General features: G+C 32.7%; 1 protein-coding gene across 2 annotated transcripts in view; it reads left to right on the top strand.

Moving 5' to 3' along the window:
- Stat92E (Signal transducer and transcription activator Stat92E) overlaps positions 1–15,308 on the top strand; it is a 193,724-nt gene that overhangs the window by 44,590 nt on the left and 133,826 nt on the right. For both annotated transcript variants that reach the window (XM_089253448.1, XM_089253447.1), the window contains exons 8-10: positions 7,173–7,324; positions 8,328–8,489; positions 8,570–8,704. In XM_089253448.1, the coding sequence (XP_089109574.1) occupies positions 7,173–7,324; positions 8,328–8,489; positions 8,570–8,704 (449 nt within the window). The remainder of the gene's footprint in view (positions 1–7,172; positions 7,325–8,327; positions 8,490–8,569; positions 8,705–15,308) is intronic.

Here is a 15,308-nt window from a genome sequence, read left to right as displayed (position 1 = left end):
CATCCTGTTACCTTCCTCTCCGAATGATAGTATCCCTTGGATCGCCGGTGGGAACCCCACAGCGAGTCGTCATCTACCTCGGAGTAAATGTGATAATTTTGGAATATAATTTTATTTAGGAATGTTTGTAAATGTAATTATACTTGAAAAGTGCAATATTTACCTCCATGCTGTTGGTTGGCCATGAACCGATTTTACAGTCAATAATATCATGAAATTCTTCATATTACAATAGCTTAATGTTGTAGATCCCAGCTGAGCCCCCAAATAATTAATGTACTGATTCAGTACATTCCCGGTACTGAATCGGTACAATTAGTTAAATTGGCATCGTAGCCTCTGTGTAATGATGTTGGACATCAGAATTTGCGATACATCAGCAGGTATAACAAATTCAGATTTTATGAGCAAGTACGCATGCAAGAATGCTGACATCGCTTTCTGTCAAGGGATAAGGAGGAAAGAATAAAATTCATTCATAGCTCCTTATTCAGGAGGAGATGGATAACTAGTTTTTTTACCAACTCTTTTTGAAAAATAGTGACCATATTGTGTAGATGGGCATTATGAAATGGCTGTTATTTTATCAATATTTTTGCACTGTTTTCATCTGATGAACTTTATCTTTTTTTTTGGTGGATGCCATTAGATATCACCACTATCAAAATATTTCATTTTTCTAAAAAGTATTTTGATTTTTTGCCAAAATTTTTTCCCTAACTTTTGTATACAATGTTAAATCAATATGGAGTAGCTATGTCTAGAACATTTGCAAAAATGGAATTATTAGAAATTCTCCTTTATATGGAGAAAAAGTTGGTAGAATAAACTTTTTAATATTTAATGTTCATCAGGTATGAATTATTTGGAAAATTTAATATTTCACCCCTTTCTTCGTAACTCAGCCCACATTATATGTTGCATGGGCTCCCACATCCTAGAGCAGGGTTCCTAGGCTGGGATATTTGGTGGGCCCCATGCCAGACTTTTCTACAGTAAATTTATAGCATGAAAAAACATTATGGTACGGTCCCTAGATCCCAGGCTCTGACCGGAAGGGGGAGCTTATCCCCCTGTTAATTAAAAAATTAGTTAAGAGTAGAGATTGAAATTCGATTCCCCCCCCCTCGTTCACTATATATACTCTCTCAATGATTCGCACCCCCCCCCCCCCAGTTCAAGTCTGTATCTGTTTATGATCAAGGTGGGTCATATTGATATAACATTATATTATGATGTAAGGATGACTATGCATCATGATGTAACATTTTCAATATTGCTTAGCCCTACTCCAAAGCTGGGCCTGTGTTAAGATGGCTCTGATTTGGTTTTAGAAGAAAATGCTATTAAGCTGACGAAAAGAAAATACAGGGAACACCAATGCACATAAATGTAACAGAAAAAAAAATATCTGCCTCTCCCCCAAATACTCTACAATGTTCAGCTTTACCTGCATTTGTGAGCAGACAGTCTCTACTTTGAATAGTGAAAAAGTTTTACAATCATGATCCACAAGAGTAAGCATGATGGTCCAAAAATCAACCTTATACATTTTAAATTTTTTATACTTTATAAATTTAGAAGAAAATTAATGTTATCCACACCTTCTAAAAGTCATGGTTTGAAAGGTCACCAAAAATATTCTCATATGGTAGCATTAGATCAGGATGTGTGGGCCATGATAGCTTGAGAATAGGAAATTGGAAGCCACTATGACACTATAATTAATGAGGTTGATATCTGACATATCTTACAGCTAACATTATTACTTTTCAAGGTTTTCATTGATTTGTGCAGATTGTTTTTTCACTTCTAAATTTTCTCCAATTTAGTCTCTTTTTTTTTTTTTCTTTTTTTTTATGTACAGTCGTTTTTACGAACCAGTATGAATGTGGAAAATTAGTTCGTAAAATTGAAAGTTTTAAATAGGAAAGACATTTAAAGGAATATTGTTTGAGACCAGAAAATTCTTTAAAGCCGTGTGATACATAAATTGGATATTTATAAAATTGAATGTCAACTGTACAATCCTAATAAAGGGAAAATTTTTATAATAAATAGCTTAAAGCCTTTAAGTGATATGCTTTCTAATGTGCATAAAAAGTTATTAGAAACAAAAGTGTTAAATAATGGTACTAGATAGCTGAAAGGAGTAGGAAAAAAAGTTTTTTTTGGCAAAAACCTGATCTTTTTGAGTGAAAGTGGGTCTCTCTCTCAAAAAAAAAAATTAAAGTATGGTTCTAGTATGGTTCTCTTCCTTCCCCCCAATCATTCAATGGTATTCCTGTGAATCAAATACATGATTCACATTTCTAAAAACATATTCAGCCCAAAGGTTCATTGAAAAATAGGTTAATTTGTCAGCTTATACTGCTGCTTATTAGCTGCTTTTACTTTCACTGTCTACCAGTAGCAAAAGCTTGGAATGAAATCCATTACAAATGAAATTTGGAATGAAACCACACTGAGAATTCAACATATGGAATTTGTCACTTGTTATACATCTCTAAACAAATATAAAAAAAGTTTGGCACATTTATATATTTACTAATAAATCAATCTAGGAACTCTTCTGATTGATTTTTCATTTCGAAAAATTTTAGCTCTTTCAATAATATCTTCTGTTCTAATTTGAAACAAATGATTCTGACAAGTATTCATATAAATCCTTGCAAAGCGATTTCTTGGTGGAATGATTTTATTTTTCTTCCTTGGGTCAGCAACTCAGATCTACCACATATTTTTACACCTGAATATAGGAGTTATGTCAGAGCATTATTGTGTTTGTGGAACTAAAACTGCATGTGTGTCCAGCTTTTCGCATGTTTTGTGTTCAGTAGGTAGTGCCATCTATCCTCCAAATTGCTAATGTGTGGATTTGAAACTTAGTGTATACATATTTGTGTTGTAAGTCTGTGTGATTGTCATGGAAACACAAAGCTTTTCTTTTTTTTCAAAAGGGGGATGGTCAACTGAAAGTTTCAGAACCTTAGAAAATTGTATTTAGCCAATTACCACTGCGCAATCATGGGTTCCAAACCCAGATTTTTGCCAAAAGCGAACTTGGAAGAGGGCATGGAAAGCCCATGTCCCTTACCCCAAAATGAAAAATTAAAGATATTTTAAATATTTTTGTAGATTGTATATTTTTCAATATTTTACAATTTTCTTTCTTATACTTCGTTAATTTAAAGTTCTTTTTGAGTGTTAGGGACCAGGGCTTGACGAATTGGAAAAAAAATTTAGGGAGCCAGCAAAAGGTCATGACACCAAGCATTTTTTATCTGTGGTGGTTTTACTAGGGGTCTGTGTAACTGAAACGTTTGTCCATTTTCTGGCCTCTTCACTAAATTTTGGATCTGAGAAAAACAGACCCTTCACTAAATTCTAGATCACCCTTCATTAAATTCTAGATCTGAGAAAAACAGTTCCTTCACAAAATACAAATTAATGAAACCATAAATTTGTCATTTCATTTTTTTGTGTGATTAATTAACTAGATTATTTCACTTCCCAAAAAGTTACTTACTTTTCACAAAATTAATGATCTTTTTCTCAAAAATAAGGAAAATGTTCATAAAAACTGTCTGGAGCAATCCCTTGTTATTTATGAGCCTGGTTATATTATGGCCTTTTATGAGTCTTCTTAGGGACTCTTTTCTATGCTAGCAGACACACTAGCATAATTTCTGATAATTTTATGCCTCCCAAGACTTCAGTTATCATACATATTAAAAAATGAAACACTGGGATGCCAACTTTCTAATTGACCTGGCAACTGGGATTTGTCACGCCCTGTTAGTGACCCAAAATTTTTGAGGAAGAAATCCTTGTGCCCCTTGAAAGGCTGATTCTACATACACACCCTTGATTTTCGCGATGCGAAATAGTGATGACCTCATTGTAGTTAAATGGCAAAACTGCAGATATTCAAGGTAGAGATTTTTGCAGATTCGGTTTTCCCAATGATCTCAGAAAATTTACAATTGGGTTCCAATCTTTTATGATTTTTCAATCGTGATCTTGTAGAAACAAAGCAAATCTACAGCATACAGACACTATCTTTGAAAGCTGGCAGATAACTGTGAAAGTACCATAATTTCTGGTATGTAATCCTCAGGAAAAAACTCAGAAATTGGAAAATTTGTTATACAGCCTTTCATTCAGGAACGCAACTGGATTTCTCGTCATCTTATTTTCCAAAAACCCATTGGTTATATCTATACCATACAGTAAATTGCTTCATCTGTACTTGATAGATGGTAGAAAGAGGGAAAAAAGAAAAGTTGGACAGATTTTTTATTCCTTTGTAATTTTTTTTCTTCTTTGTGGGATGTGTTAACAAAATGTTTATGCATCTTTTTCAGAAATTCCAGATAGTTTATGCACTATAGTGTGTCAGCAGCACCTCTGGCGGAGTCAGCAATGTCCCACTTCTAGTAGCCGTTCTTCACATCTGGCCCTAAGACTGAAAATGTTTTGCACCCACTGCTCTTGGAAATTAATTTTTGCAATTTTAATGTAAATTACATAGTTTCAGTTCAAACTTCCTGAGCTTGTTTAGAGATACAAAACTTAGATAACTGACTGTGATATGAAGATGAATTTTGTGGAAGAAACATGTCTGGTTTCATTTACTGCAGTCTCCCACCCCACAATCTGCAAATCTGCACTATACCACTCATAAGCGAATAGACTCCTCAAAGAGAGGGTTCACCAAGGATATATATAGTGAAGGGGGCAAATGTCCACCCACCTATGTCAATGATACAACTTTTTCCCTGGGGGGGGGGTATGATAATGTATGTTGAACTGGGACTGCAATGGGCAGCCTTCTATCTCACAAGGAAAGGGTCCGAAGGTGTCATCCTAAAAAAATTATAAAAACTTCAAGTATATGCATCGTGCATCTCACCCAGAAAAACATAAAAATCCCAAAATTAGGTGTGGAGTGCAATTAATAAAGGTGCAAAAATTTAATGAAAATTACAATAGTTGGCTGCTCATTTTCTCTCGTTCTCCTTGGCGATGTCTATAAAAAAAAATTCTTTTCCCACCCTAGCTCCCCTGTTTTTCCCTTATTTTTCCTCTAGATTTCTCTTCAAGAAACTGTTTTTTCCCTCTTTCGTTGTATATGTTGTACATAGTCACATATGCTGTTTAAATGATTTCACTCAATACTGTAGGGTTGTGGGATTTTTAATTTATTTTTGGCCTGTAAATTGACATTCAAAATATTAATGTTAAAAAAAAAATTTTGAGTGACTCGTAATAATTCCGTTGAATATTTTTATATTTTTGTGCATATTTCAATGAATATTAGTATTTTAGTATAGAATTAGTAATAATTTTTTCTAAACTTTTTGAGGATGACACCTTTGGACCCTTTCCTTGTCACTTAATAAATACCTCATGAGGACAATAGCCCCCAGATGGTGACATACAGAGAAAAATTTTGTCATATTTGGCTATTTACATGTGATGTGAAGAATTTTTTGAAGGGAAATTCTTTGTAAATCTACTCTTTTTTTTGAGTTAGAACTAGGGTTGGTAGGTTTTGATGCAAAAATATGGTAGTTTTTGACAGTTTAAGCCAGTGTTTCCCAAAGTGGGCAATGAAATGGTCTAAGGGGGCGATAGAAGGTAAAGACTTAACATAGGATCCTACGGGTTCACTTGAGTTGAGGGGCAATGAGAGAGAAAAATTTCTGATGAAAGGGGTAATGAAACAAAAAAGTTTGAAAAACTGGTTTAAACTGTCATGTCAAAAACCCTCCATCATAAACTTTTGTCAAAAACTTTAAATATTGCTTTTCAATGTAAAAATTCCTGTTGAAAATACACACATTGATTGCATGTAATGTTTAAAGTCACTATGTTATACAAAGAATAAATACTCTTAATATGATTGTAAAATTATTTTCTGCTCTCTACGGAATTGTTTTGGACAATGTTTTTTTTTCTTATAAAATAAACAAATTGAATAGAGCATAACATAAGAGCTGAAGGAAAAACTACGAAATTTGATATTCTTCAATTCAAGATGATTCTTGTTCTTCCAAAATTTGTTTGATTGCTTAAGTAGGCTATGTATGTAGATATAAACATTTGTTGTACTTTTTTCATAAGATAGGTGTTTGAAAAAGCTCTTTTATGCCATATATGTAAAGTTGATTTCTGTTATAAAATTATCTAAATGATCACAAATACTTAAAAAAACGATACCCTTATTGTGCATAACATTAGAATATTGCTAGCAATAAAAATACTAAATTGTAGGACTAAAATGTCCTTTACTTTAGCTGTGCCTATTGCATATGATGCTTAAGTAGAGCTCCTATAACTAAGTGCAAAAGCATGAATGACAACATTGATATTTGACGTTTTTGACTGTTTTAATACTGAGTAAGTTTCTGAGATCAACATCCTAAACCCTGTGATCTCCTATCACACATATTTTGAATAAGCAGCTCTATTTTGCTTAGGAAATTGAACACAGGTAATCATTAGTTTAGATCAGTGCTTCCTAAAGTGGGCAATATCGCCCCCTGGTGGGCGATGGAAAGGTCCAAGGGGGCGATAGAAGCCACGGTATAACATAGGATCTTATGGGTTCACTTGAGTTGGGGGGCGATGAGCGAAAAATTTCTCTGAAGAAGGGGGGCGATGGAACAAAGAGTTTGGGAAACTATGGTTTAGATAGAATGGAACAAAAAATTATATATTATCTGTTCTTGACTCTGTCGAAAAATTCAAAATTGCAAATTATAATTGATATTTTGTTTTAATTATTGTAATAAATAAGTGTTTAAAAATAAAACATAATATACAAAAAGTAAATTTCCCATCATGTTATCAACCTGTTGTATTTAAAATATCATCCAAAAGCATTCATATAGGGTTTTTGATGGTTTGAACCAGACAGTTTTTGACACTTGTCATGTCAAAAACCCAACCCTGGTTAAAACCAATAAAAAGCATCAAATTGTGAATATTCTTCCGTGTTGAATATATTAATATATTATAACCTTCTGCGTTTAGTACTTGCATATCTTGTCATTCATTTTGAAGTGTATAGGAATCATAATACGAATTATATGGTGATTAATGAGAAAAATCTGTTATATACCATGAATCCTTATTTATAAAATTTTTCTTTTGCATATTTCTAGAGATTGGTTGAGCAGCATCAGAAGAACTTCATAGAATTGAATGATTTACAGAAACGAATCTTAGACTCGGAACTAATTCGTTGGAAAAGAGGACAGCAGTTAGCAGGAAATGGTGTTCCATTTGAAAATAATTTGGACCAAATTCAAGAATGGTGAATTATATTTTAATATTGAAAAAGTTTTATTCCTTTGGATAAGTATGTAGTGAACCTGAGTGCACATGTGGAATCTTAACAGCTACATATGATGTGCTTTTTAGTGGAATGTAAAAAGCTTGTTTTTCCTGAAATTTCCTTTCAATTGTTTTTAACTTTGCTATCAATTATTGTATTTATATGAATGTACCCATATCGTAATATTTTCACTGATTCTGATGTGCATCCAGGTGGAAAAAATAGGATTCAAGTTAATATAGCAATTATTTTACTATTTGAGGATCAGTATCTGTAATTACTTTTCATTGAAATTGAAAAATAATCAAGTTTGTTTCTTTTTAAATCAAAGCAACAAATACTTTGCACATTTTTTTTCCCTACCCCTTCCAAAGTGATAGATTTTTTACCCTACCCAACATATTTAAAGCTTTGTTGTAATGAACTTTTGAAATACAGTTGGAATTCTTTTCTATTGCTTATAAGAAACACAGATATAAAGTTTTTCCATATTCCTTGGATTTAGAAGTTCTTGCTTATTTTATTTTGATAGCTTAAAACAAATAACTAATTTGGAGAATTACTGTGCTTGCAAATTTATCTGATGTGTTAATATTTTTTTAACAAATTTGTATAGTTGATCCTGTCCTTAACGTTCCCACTTAGAACATTTTCCCACTTAGTACAACTTATTTTCATGGTGCCAACTCTAATTTTTATTAAGCTTTCCTGTTTGGAGCGTTTTCCTGCTTACAATGTTTTTCATGATGGTTTTTCAAAAATGTTATAAGTGGTATCCACTGTATTTGATATCTTCATGACTTCCTTTAACTTCCTTTCCTATAACTGGATCTAATGTATTTCTGTTTAATTGTTTTAGCAATTCAGCTCCTTTGTTGATTTTTTTTTTAAATTTTTGTTCTAATAGTTTTTTTTTACTTTTTATTTTTGAATAAGATTCTCATGAGTATTTTCATTATTTTCCCCTTTTCCATTTGCTCAGGTGTGAAGCTCTTGCAGATATAATCTGGCAGAATCGTCAACAGATCAAACAAGTAGAAATGTTATGTAGCCAAGTGCCACTTAATATGTCTGGGAACACCATGGAAAAACTTCCATTTCTAAATCAGCAAATAACTGGGCTTTTATCGTCACTTGTTACTAGGTTAGATATGCTTTATTTAAAAGCTTAAGTTCTCTTTCAATATGAGGTATCCTGAAACAATTTTATTGCTTTTATTTCAGTACTTTTATCATAGAAAAGCAGCCCCCACAAGTGATGAAAACGAACACAAGGTTTACAGCAACTGTTCGTTTATTAGTTGGTTCAAAGTTGAGTGTTTATATGACACCCCCACAAGTAAAAGTGACAATAATTAGGTATGGTTATTTAGCACATTTCAATTTTTTTCTATAATTTTCAGATTTATTATGAATTTTGTTAAGTTTTTATTTATTTTTTCTATAGTATTTAGTTATAAACTAATTTTAGTGACTAATTGAGCTTTTATTTCATAATGTTTGTTTTCATTTTATTCTCGAAAAGGAAATGTGGTAGTGTGAGTGCAGTCTTTCTAAAATTTGAGACCCATTATTATTTCATGAAAAGATGACATATGTGCATTACCTAAACTTCTTAATAACTTTCTGTGGGCTGGAGGCCTGGGTCAGGCAAAAATGCCTTTTTGGTAGTTTTCAGTGGTGAATACTTGAATCAAGCATCATGTGCATAAAAATTAATATAACATGACAAAACTTATTAATAGATCTTAAGATTTCTGACTGCATACTTTTTATGATTTTGCATATTTCACTATTCTTATGTGATAGAGCATTTTCCCATGATTTTCAGTACTTTAAAGACATTCTGTTCATGATTTTCAGAATTTAAGGCATATTTTCATCTTTTAAAGCATTGAGCATAATTCAGCAGTTCAACGAAGAGGGATTTTTCCCGCAAGCATTTTTTTCTAGTTCACTTCCCCACAATTAGCAATTTTTCGGTGGTATTCACAATAATTGACAATTTTATTTGTGTACTTTTGGCATTGTTTTTGACAATGATTGGTGATTTTCCGTAATTTCTTTTTCCTCAAGGAAATATGGTCAGCCTATTTATAATGGCATATTTTTAGGTTGTAAATGCATTTTTTTATACAGCATATTCTGTTGGGTTTTAGGCCGTAAAAATCCTAGCTATACTTATTAAGACATACTTTGATTGCACAATTACTACTTTGAATAACTGAATTGAAATTTAAATTGTTTGGCTCACAAATCTTCTTGTTATAGCTCACAAATCTTCTTGTTATAGCTATTTTTCGATCTGTATTGATATAATTTCATTTTTGTACCTGCCATACTTTCGTGCCTATAATCTGCGGGTTACACGATAAAAAAAAAATTAAGTATTTCTTAATCTGAATCAATGCACTCATGTCTTTTTAGATACATTTATTGTTTTTAAAGACTTTTGAGTGGTAATGTACTGCTGTGCATCATCTGCCTTTTTTCTGAGAGGTAGGGCAAGAAAAAAATCTTTAACATTTTTAAAAATATTTTTTTTACAGATGACTTATGTATGCAGGTATTGACATCGACATTTTATCTTCAAAACATAATAAACAATCCCTTCCATTCCTTAAGATTTCATAATTGATGACTTGGCAAATTCCAGGTGTCTTGTTTCGAGCCTGACTAAAAAAAAATTGAAATTTGTGCCTACGATTTTGCATGCATGATTACTAAACTGGAACTTTTGGACAATAAAATTTTTACAAATTGGGAAATATGTCATTACGTCCCTGGAAAGTCAGAAAAAATATTTAAAGCAGTTATTCTCATAGGAGAAAATCATTGGCTCCTTAGACTTGCCAGCTGCTAAAGATCGTCCATAGTTTATATGGATGGTTGCATTCAACTGCGGATCTGTGAGAGATACTCTCAATACTACAGATATAGTTTGTTCTTGAGCTCAAGTGCCTATAAAGTGCTGTATTTAGATACTCTGTTTCATTTTATTTTTATAAATTGAAAATTTATTATTTTTAATTATCTTAATCTGGCTATGGTTAGGGAGGGGAGACAATGTGTGTGTTTAACCCTTATGCCGAGTTAAGAATGTTTGGCTTTTGAAAAACTTGACAGGACAATTTTTTTTCCAGATTTGTCATGCCCTGCAGATTATAGACTGCTATATACTATACAATTAAATATTTTTCAAGATAGTAAAATTTGCATCTGCAGATTATACATACGAGATTAAGGCAATACACAGGGTTTGTATAGTCCTTGAAAATTTAAAATCCTTGAAATATGGCTCCCACTCATCCTACTTTTTGGTAAAATATCCTACTTTCTAATTTTTGTTTCACTTTCTTTTCTTTTTTACAAATCCTATCACCAAAATTTGTGTAGTTGATTTTAATTGAGTAGGGAATCATCAATATATTACCAAATATAAAAAATTTTGTAAATTGCAATTAATGGTGCTACGAAAGCATAAATTGTATCGTTTTTAAGGTTATTTCAGGTTGTATGTGGACCATTTGGTTTAATAATTTTTCATTTACTTAATTTAAGGGTTTTACAAGTGAAGTAGCCATGAAAAACTTCTGTTTGGTTGGAAAAAATAATTTTCATTTTACAGTAACTAACATTCATCATTCAAAATAATTATAGTCCACATTTTGTGTATAGGTGAAACAACGGTTTGCTTTACAAAGCATTTGGATACATAAGCCTATTTTAGGTTTGGTGATTCTGATGCTACTCAATAGCATTCAATTATCTTCTGTATTTTTAAGTTATGAAAAGGCATAAACAATATTTACAATGCTCAGCAAAGAGCTAGAAATGAAAGTGCTTCATTTTTCAAAAACGATTACACTGGTCAGGGTTTAAGCTACAGTTGCATTTTGCAAAAGAATCTTAGAATGCGGAAGAAACAGTAGCCACTTTTTCAAAAATGCATACAGGAGGTACGAAACAAGTAGACATCCAACCATCAATCATTAGCATTTGCTAAAGCTTTTCTCTCATTTTTGCTTTTTTGCTAAAGGAATTTTTTATCTAGCTTAAACCCTGATACTGGTATTGAATAGAAAAATGTAAAAAAAAAAAAATCTCTAAAGAAAGGATGGAAAACGCAGTAAAACCATCCTATTTACCTTAGACCTTGTGTGTAACTTATAAATTTTAGAGTTTTTGAAAGTGGTTTCGAGAGAGCGTCATTCTTAAAAAATGTGCATGTCTTTATAATTTGCTGTGCATTTTCGAAGAGAGTTGATAGACTACATTTTGGAAGACAAAAAAAAAGTAATATATATTGTGATGAAAAAGACAGAAAAGATGTATCTGTGGTTGCTAGTACATTGTTTTCGCCAAAAATTGTTTTTGTAACAAGTCATTTCTATGGGAGACTATGAAAAAAAAAATTAATTTAAAAGTAAACAAAATATTTTTTAAAGGATTTTTTTTATTATGCTATGATTGTAGTCTAAGGGAGGTACTTTCCCCCGTCCTACTCTTTAGTCTGGCTTTTTCCTACTTTTTATAATTTTTTGAGTTGGAGCCCCTTTGAAAGAAAAAGTTCAAGTCCTTGAAAAATCATTGTAGTGCTTGAATCATTTATTGCTTGAATTTTTTGTTTGTGCGAATTTGTTCCATCAATTTTTATTCCCCTTCAACTAAATCCCCCTCTAAACCATATTCCACTGAGGCAAAAATGTGTAGAGCAACAATGATACAATGATTATGAGAATGTTCAAAATAGGACATGGTCACCCATATATGAGGTATTTCTATGCTTAAAAAGATGTTATCTAAAAAGTGGCAGTAAAACGCTATGCTTAAGATATTGCTCCAAAATATTTTAAACTATGGAATTGATGAATGCTAGTTACATATATGTCGGCTGACTATATTTCCTCGATAAAAATATGGGAAAATCGCCAATTATCAATTCTATGGTTGGTGGGTGGGAAAATGTTAACAATACAATATTTAAAGTCATAATTATCATAATATATTCAGAGATGCCACTGGACTTGAAAAATCAGAGTCCTTTATGAGTGAAAATGGGTCCCTCTCAAAAAAAATTTATCTTGAAAAAAATTATGCGCCCCCCCCCTCCCATAATTCACTGGTATCTCTATGAATTTTCTTCCAGTATGCTTCAGGTCTTTGATCACCTGCTTATATTTCTTGGTTGAGACTGAGCGGTGGGTCATGTTCTGGGTAAGAGAAGAAGGTATCTGTGAATCAAGTATTCATTTCTAAAAACAGGTTCTATCCAAAAAGGTTCATTTACTTTCATTGTCTACTAGAAGGAAAAACTTGCAAAGAAGCTCATTAGCACTGAGAATTTAACGTATGGAATTACGCACGTGTAATAAATCTAAAACAAATATACAGTTGATCCTGCTTATGTTTCTCCCACTTAGAATGTTTTTCCACTTAGTACAACTTATTTTCATGGTCCTAACAATATAATTCTCATTGCGATTTTCTGTTTAAAGTGTTTTCCTGTTTATAACGTTTTTTATGATGGTTTTTAATAAACGTTATAAGCAGGATCCACTTTAATTAACAGTTGAAGGCACACATTTAAATGTTTACTAATAATCAATGTATAAATTCCCTTCTGATTGATTTTACATTTTTTTAAGAATATCTTAGCATTTTCAATAGTTTCTGATCAAATTTAAAGCAAATCAGATCTCCTCTCCGGACACTTATCTTCTCATTCCCTATTCATACTTTGGTTATCCTGGTAAAATGATTTTATTTTCCTTCCCTGATGGTCCACAACTTAGATCTGTAGCCATTTAACTGTCACATATTTTAACACCTGAATATGGGAGCTTTGTCAGATTTGTGTTGGAGAAAGTTAACAGTGTGCTTATGTGTGTGTGCCCAGCATTTGGCATGTTTTGTGTTCAGTAGGTGGTGCCATCTATCTAGCGCCGCAACTAGATACTTTCACAAACGGGGCAAGTACACATTTTGGCACGCCCATGTAATGTAGAAGAAGCAGTTATAAAGGGTGAATTTGGTGCCCCCCTCTAGTCCACAGCCCAGGACACTAGGCCCACCTGCCTCTCCCAGTTGCGGCCCTGCGTCTATTCTCCAAACTGGTAATGGGTGCATTTGAAGTTCAATGTTTGTGTTGTAGATCTGTGTGATCGCCCTGGCAACCAGAAGTTTTTTTCAAAGGAAGAGCCAACTCAAAATTTGATAGTGGGTCAAGCAATGCCTCCCACCCCAATTTATTAATTTTTTCCAGGGGTCGTCTTGCATTATCGTGTTACAGAATAACGCCTTTTCTGTTGACAATTGCTGGGCACTTTTCAGTTAAAGATTGATTTGCTCGATCCAGTTGTTCACAGTAAAGGTCTGCATTCACATTTTTTCCAGGTTTCAGCACTTCAAAATGAACGACCCCCGCGAATACTCCACCAAACACACAAAAGCGTCTTTTTTGGGGTGTGTGCGTGGCGATTCATTCGGAGAGCCACTGCCTTTTGCATTTTGGATTATCATAGAGGACCCATTTTTCATCTCCAGTGGTCAAGCGATCATAAAACTCTTCTGTATTGTGCCGCTGAAGCAATAAGTTGCATGTGGTGGGCCAGTTAGCTTTGTTTTCTTCGGATAGGTTATGCGGGTCCCAAACACCTGCTCTGCTTACTTTACCAATCTGCTGCAGATGTTCTTGGATGGTCGACCAAGGTTGGTTAAGAGTGTTTGACAGTTCCTCAAATGTCTGACACATATTTACTTCAACTTCCGCCCATAACATGTCATTGTCTAAAGTTGTTGGTCTTCCTGACCGATACGAGTGTGAAAGATCAAAATTACCGGATTTGAACTTAGAAAACCACCTTTTTTCATTTACGAACGACTAATGCACTTGAATGCACATCGCAAATGTTTTTGGTAGCAACTGTTGCATTACTATCCTTGTGAAACTCAAAAAGCATACAATGCCGGATATGTACCTCTTCTGGTATTTGGCTGGCCATTTCATCATAAATTGCCAAAAAAATTTTTATTTAATTATTTACGAGTAAACAATTCACTCTAACCTTAAAATGTCTTTGGCACGACTTTGAAGTACACAATGAGCTGATAAATGACAAACGAATATCAACATGAGCAGAAATGACATTACTTTTTGGTCCCCCTAATAATTCATAGGATTGGGAAAAGGATTTTAATATTTAATTTCAGTAAAGAATAAAAATTTCAGTAGGCTTTGTTGAAAATGTATGGAGAATAATGGAACATTTTCATGAAAAGTTGGGATGACTAAAATTACATGAAAATATGGGAATGTCTCAGAAAATACATGTCATAAAATAGTCACTCTAGATATATGATTACTTGCATTCTGAACTACAATGGTGTTTTTTTTTTAAAAAGACTTCTTTAGAACTTGACATTGTCTAGAAGTTGAAATGATGAATTATAATTGTTTTAAAAAGTATATATCTTCAATAAATTAGCATTTCAAACACAAAATTAAAAATGAGTAAATGTTAAACATAAATAAAATCCAGTAATTTTCCTTTTTCAAAAAGTCATGATTTTTATCAACCGCAATGGGAATGTCCTTGAATTTTAAAATTTTGTCTGGAAAAGTGCTTGAATATTCCTTGAATTTTTTTACTTTCAAAGAGTATAAACCATGATACACACAGCAACACCTTGCTTTAACAATATCTTACACTAAAATATATTTTTAATATTTTGGAATTTTGTCTTTAATCTACTGATATGCTGTTACATCTCTTTGTAAAGTAACATTTAATATGATAGATCGCTATAGGACAATTTTGGAAGGGATAACAAAAGCCATTGCACAATGATAGTTTTTTCATACCTTACAATGAACTAAATAAATTTTTTGAAATATCGTTACATTCTTTTTGATTTCCCACCAGATTTTGTTCTTTAGGGGGCATCTGGTCTTGTTCAGTTT

This window comes from Pholcus phalangioides, unplaced genomic scaffold (assembly GCF_987345545.1).
Source record: "Pholcus phalangioides strain wild (caught in Gottingen) unplaced genomic scaffold, Ppha-v1.0 ptg000039l_1, whole genome shotgun sequence".
Taxonomy (NCBI): Eukaryota; Metazoa; Arthropoda; class Arachnida; order Araneae; family Pholcidae; genus Pholcus; species Pholcus phalangioides.
This window is presented reverse-complemented; position numbering and strand designations above follow the sequence as displayed.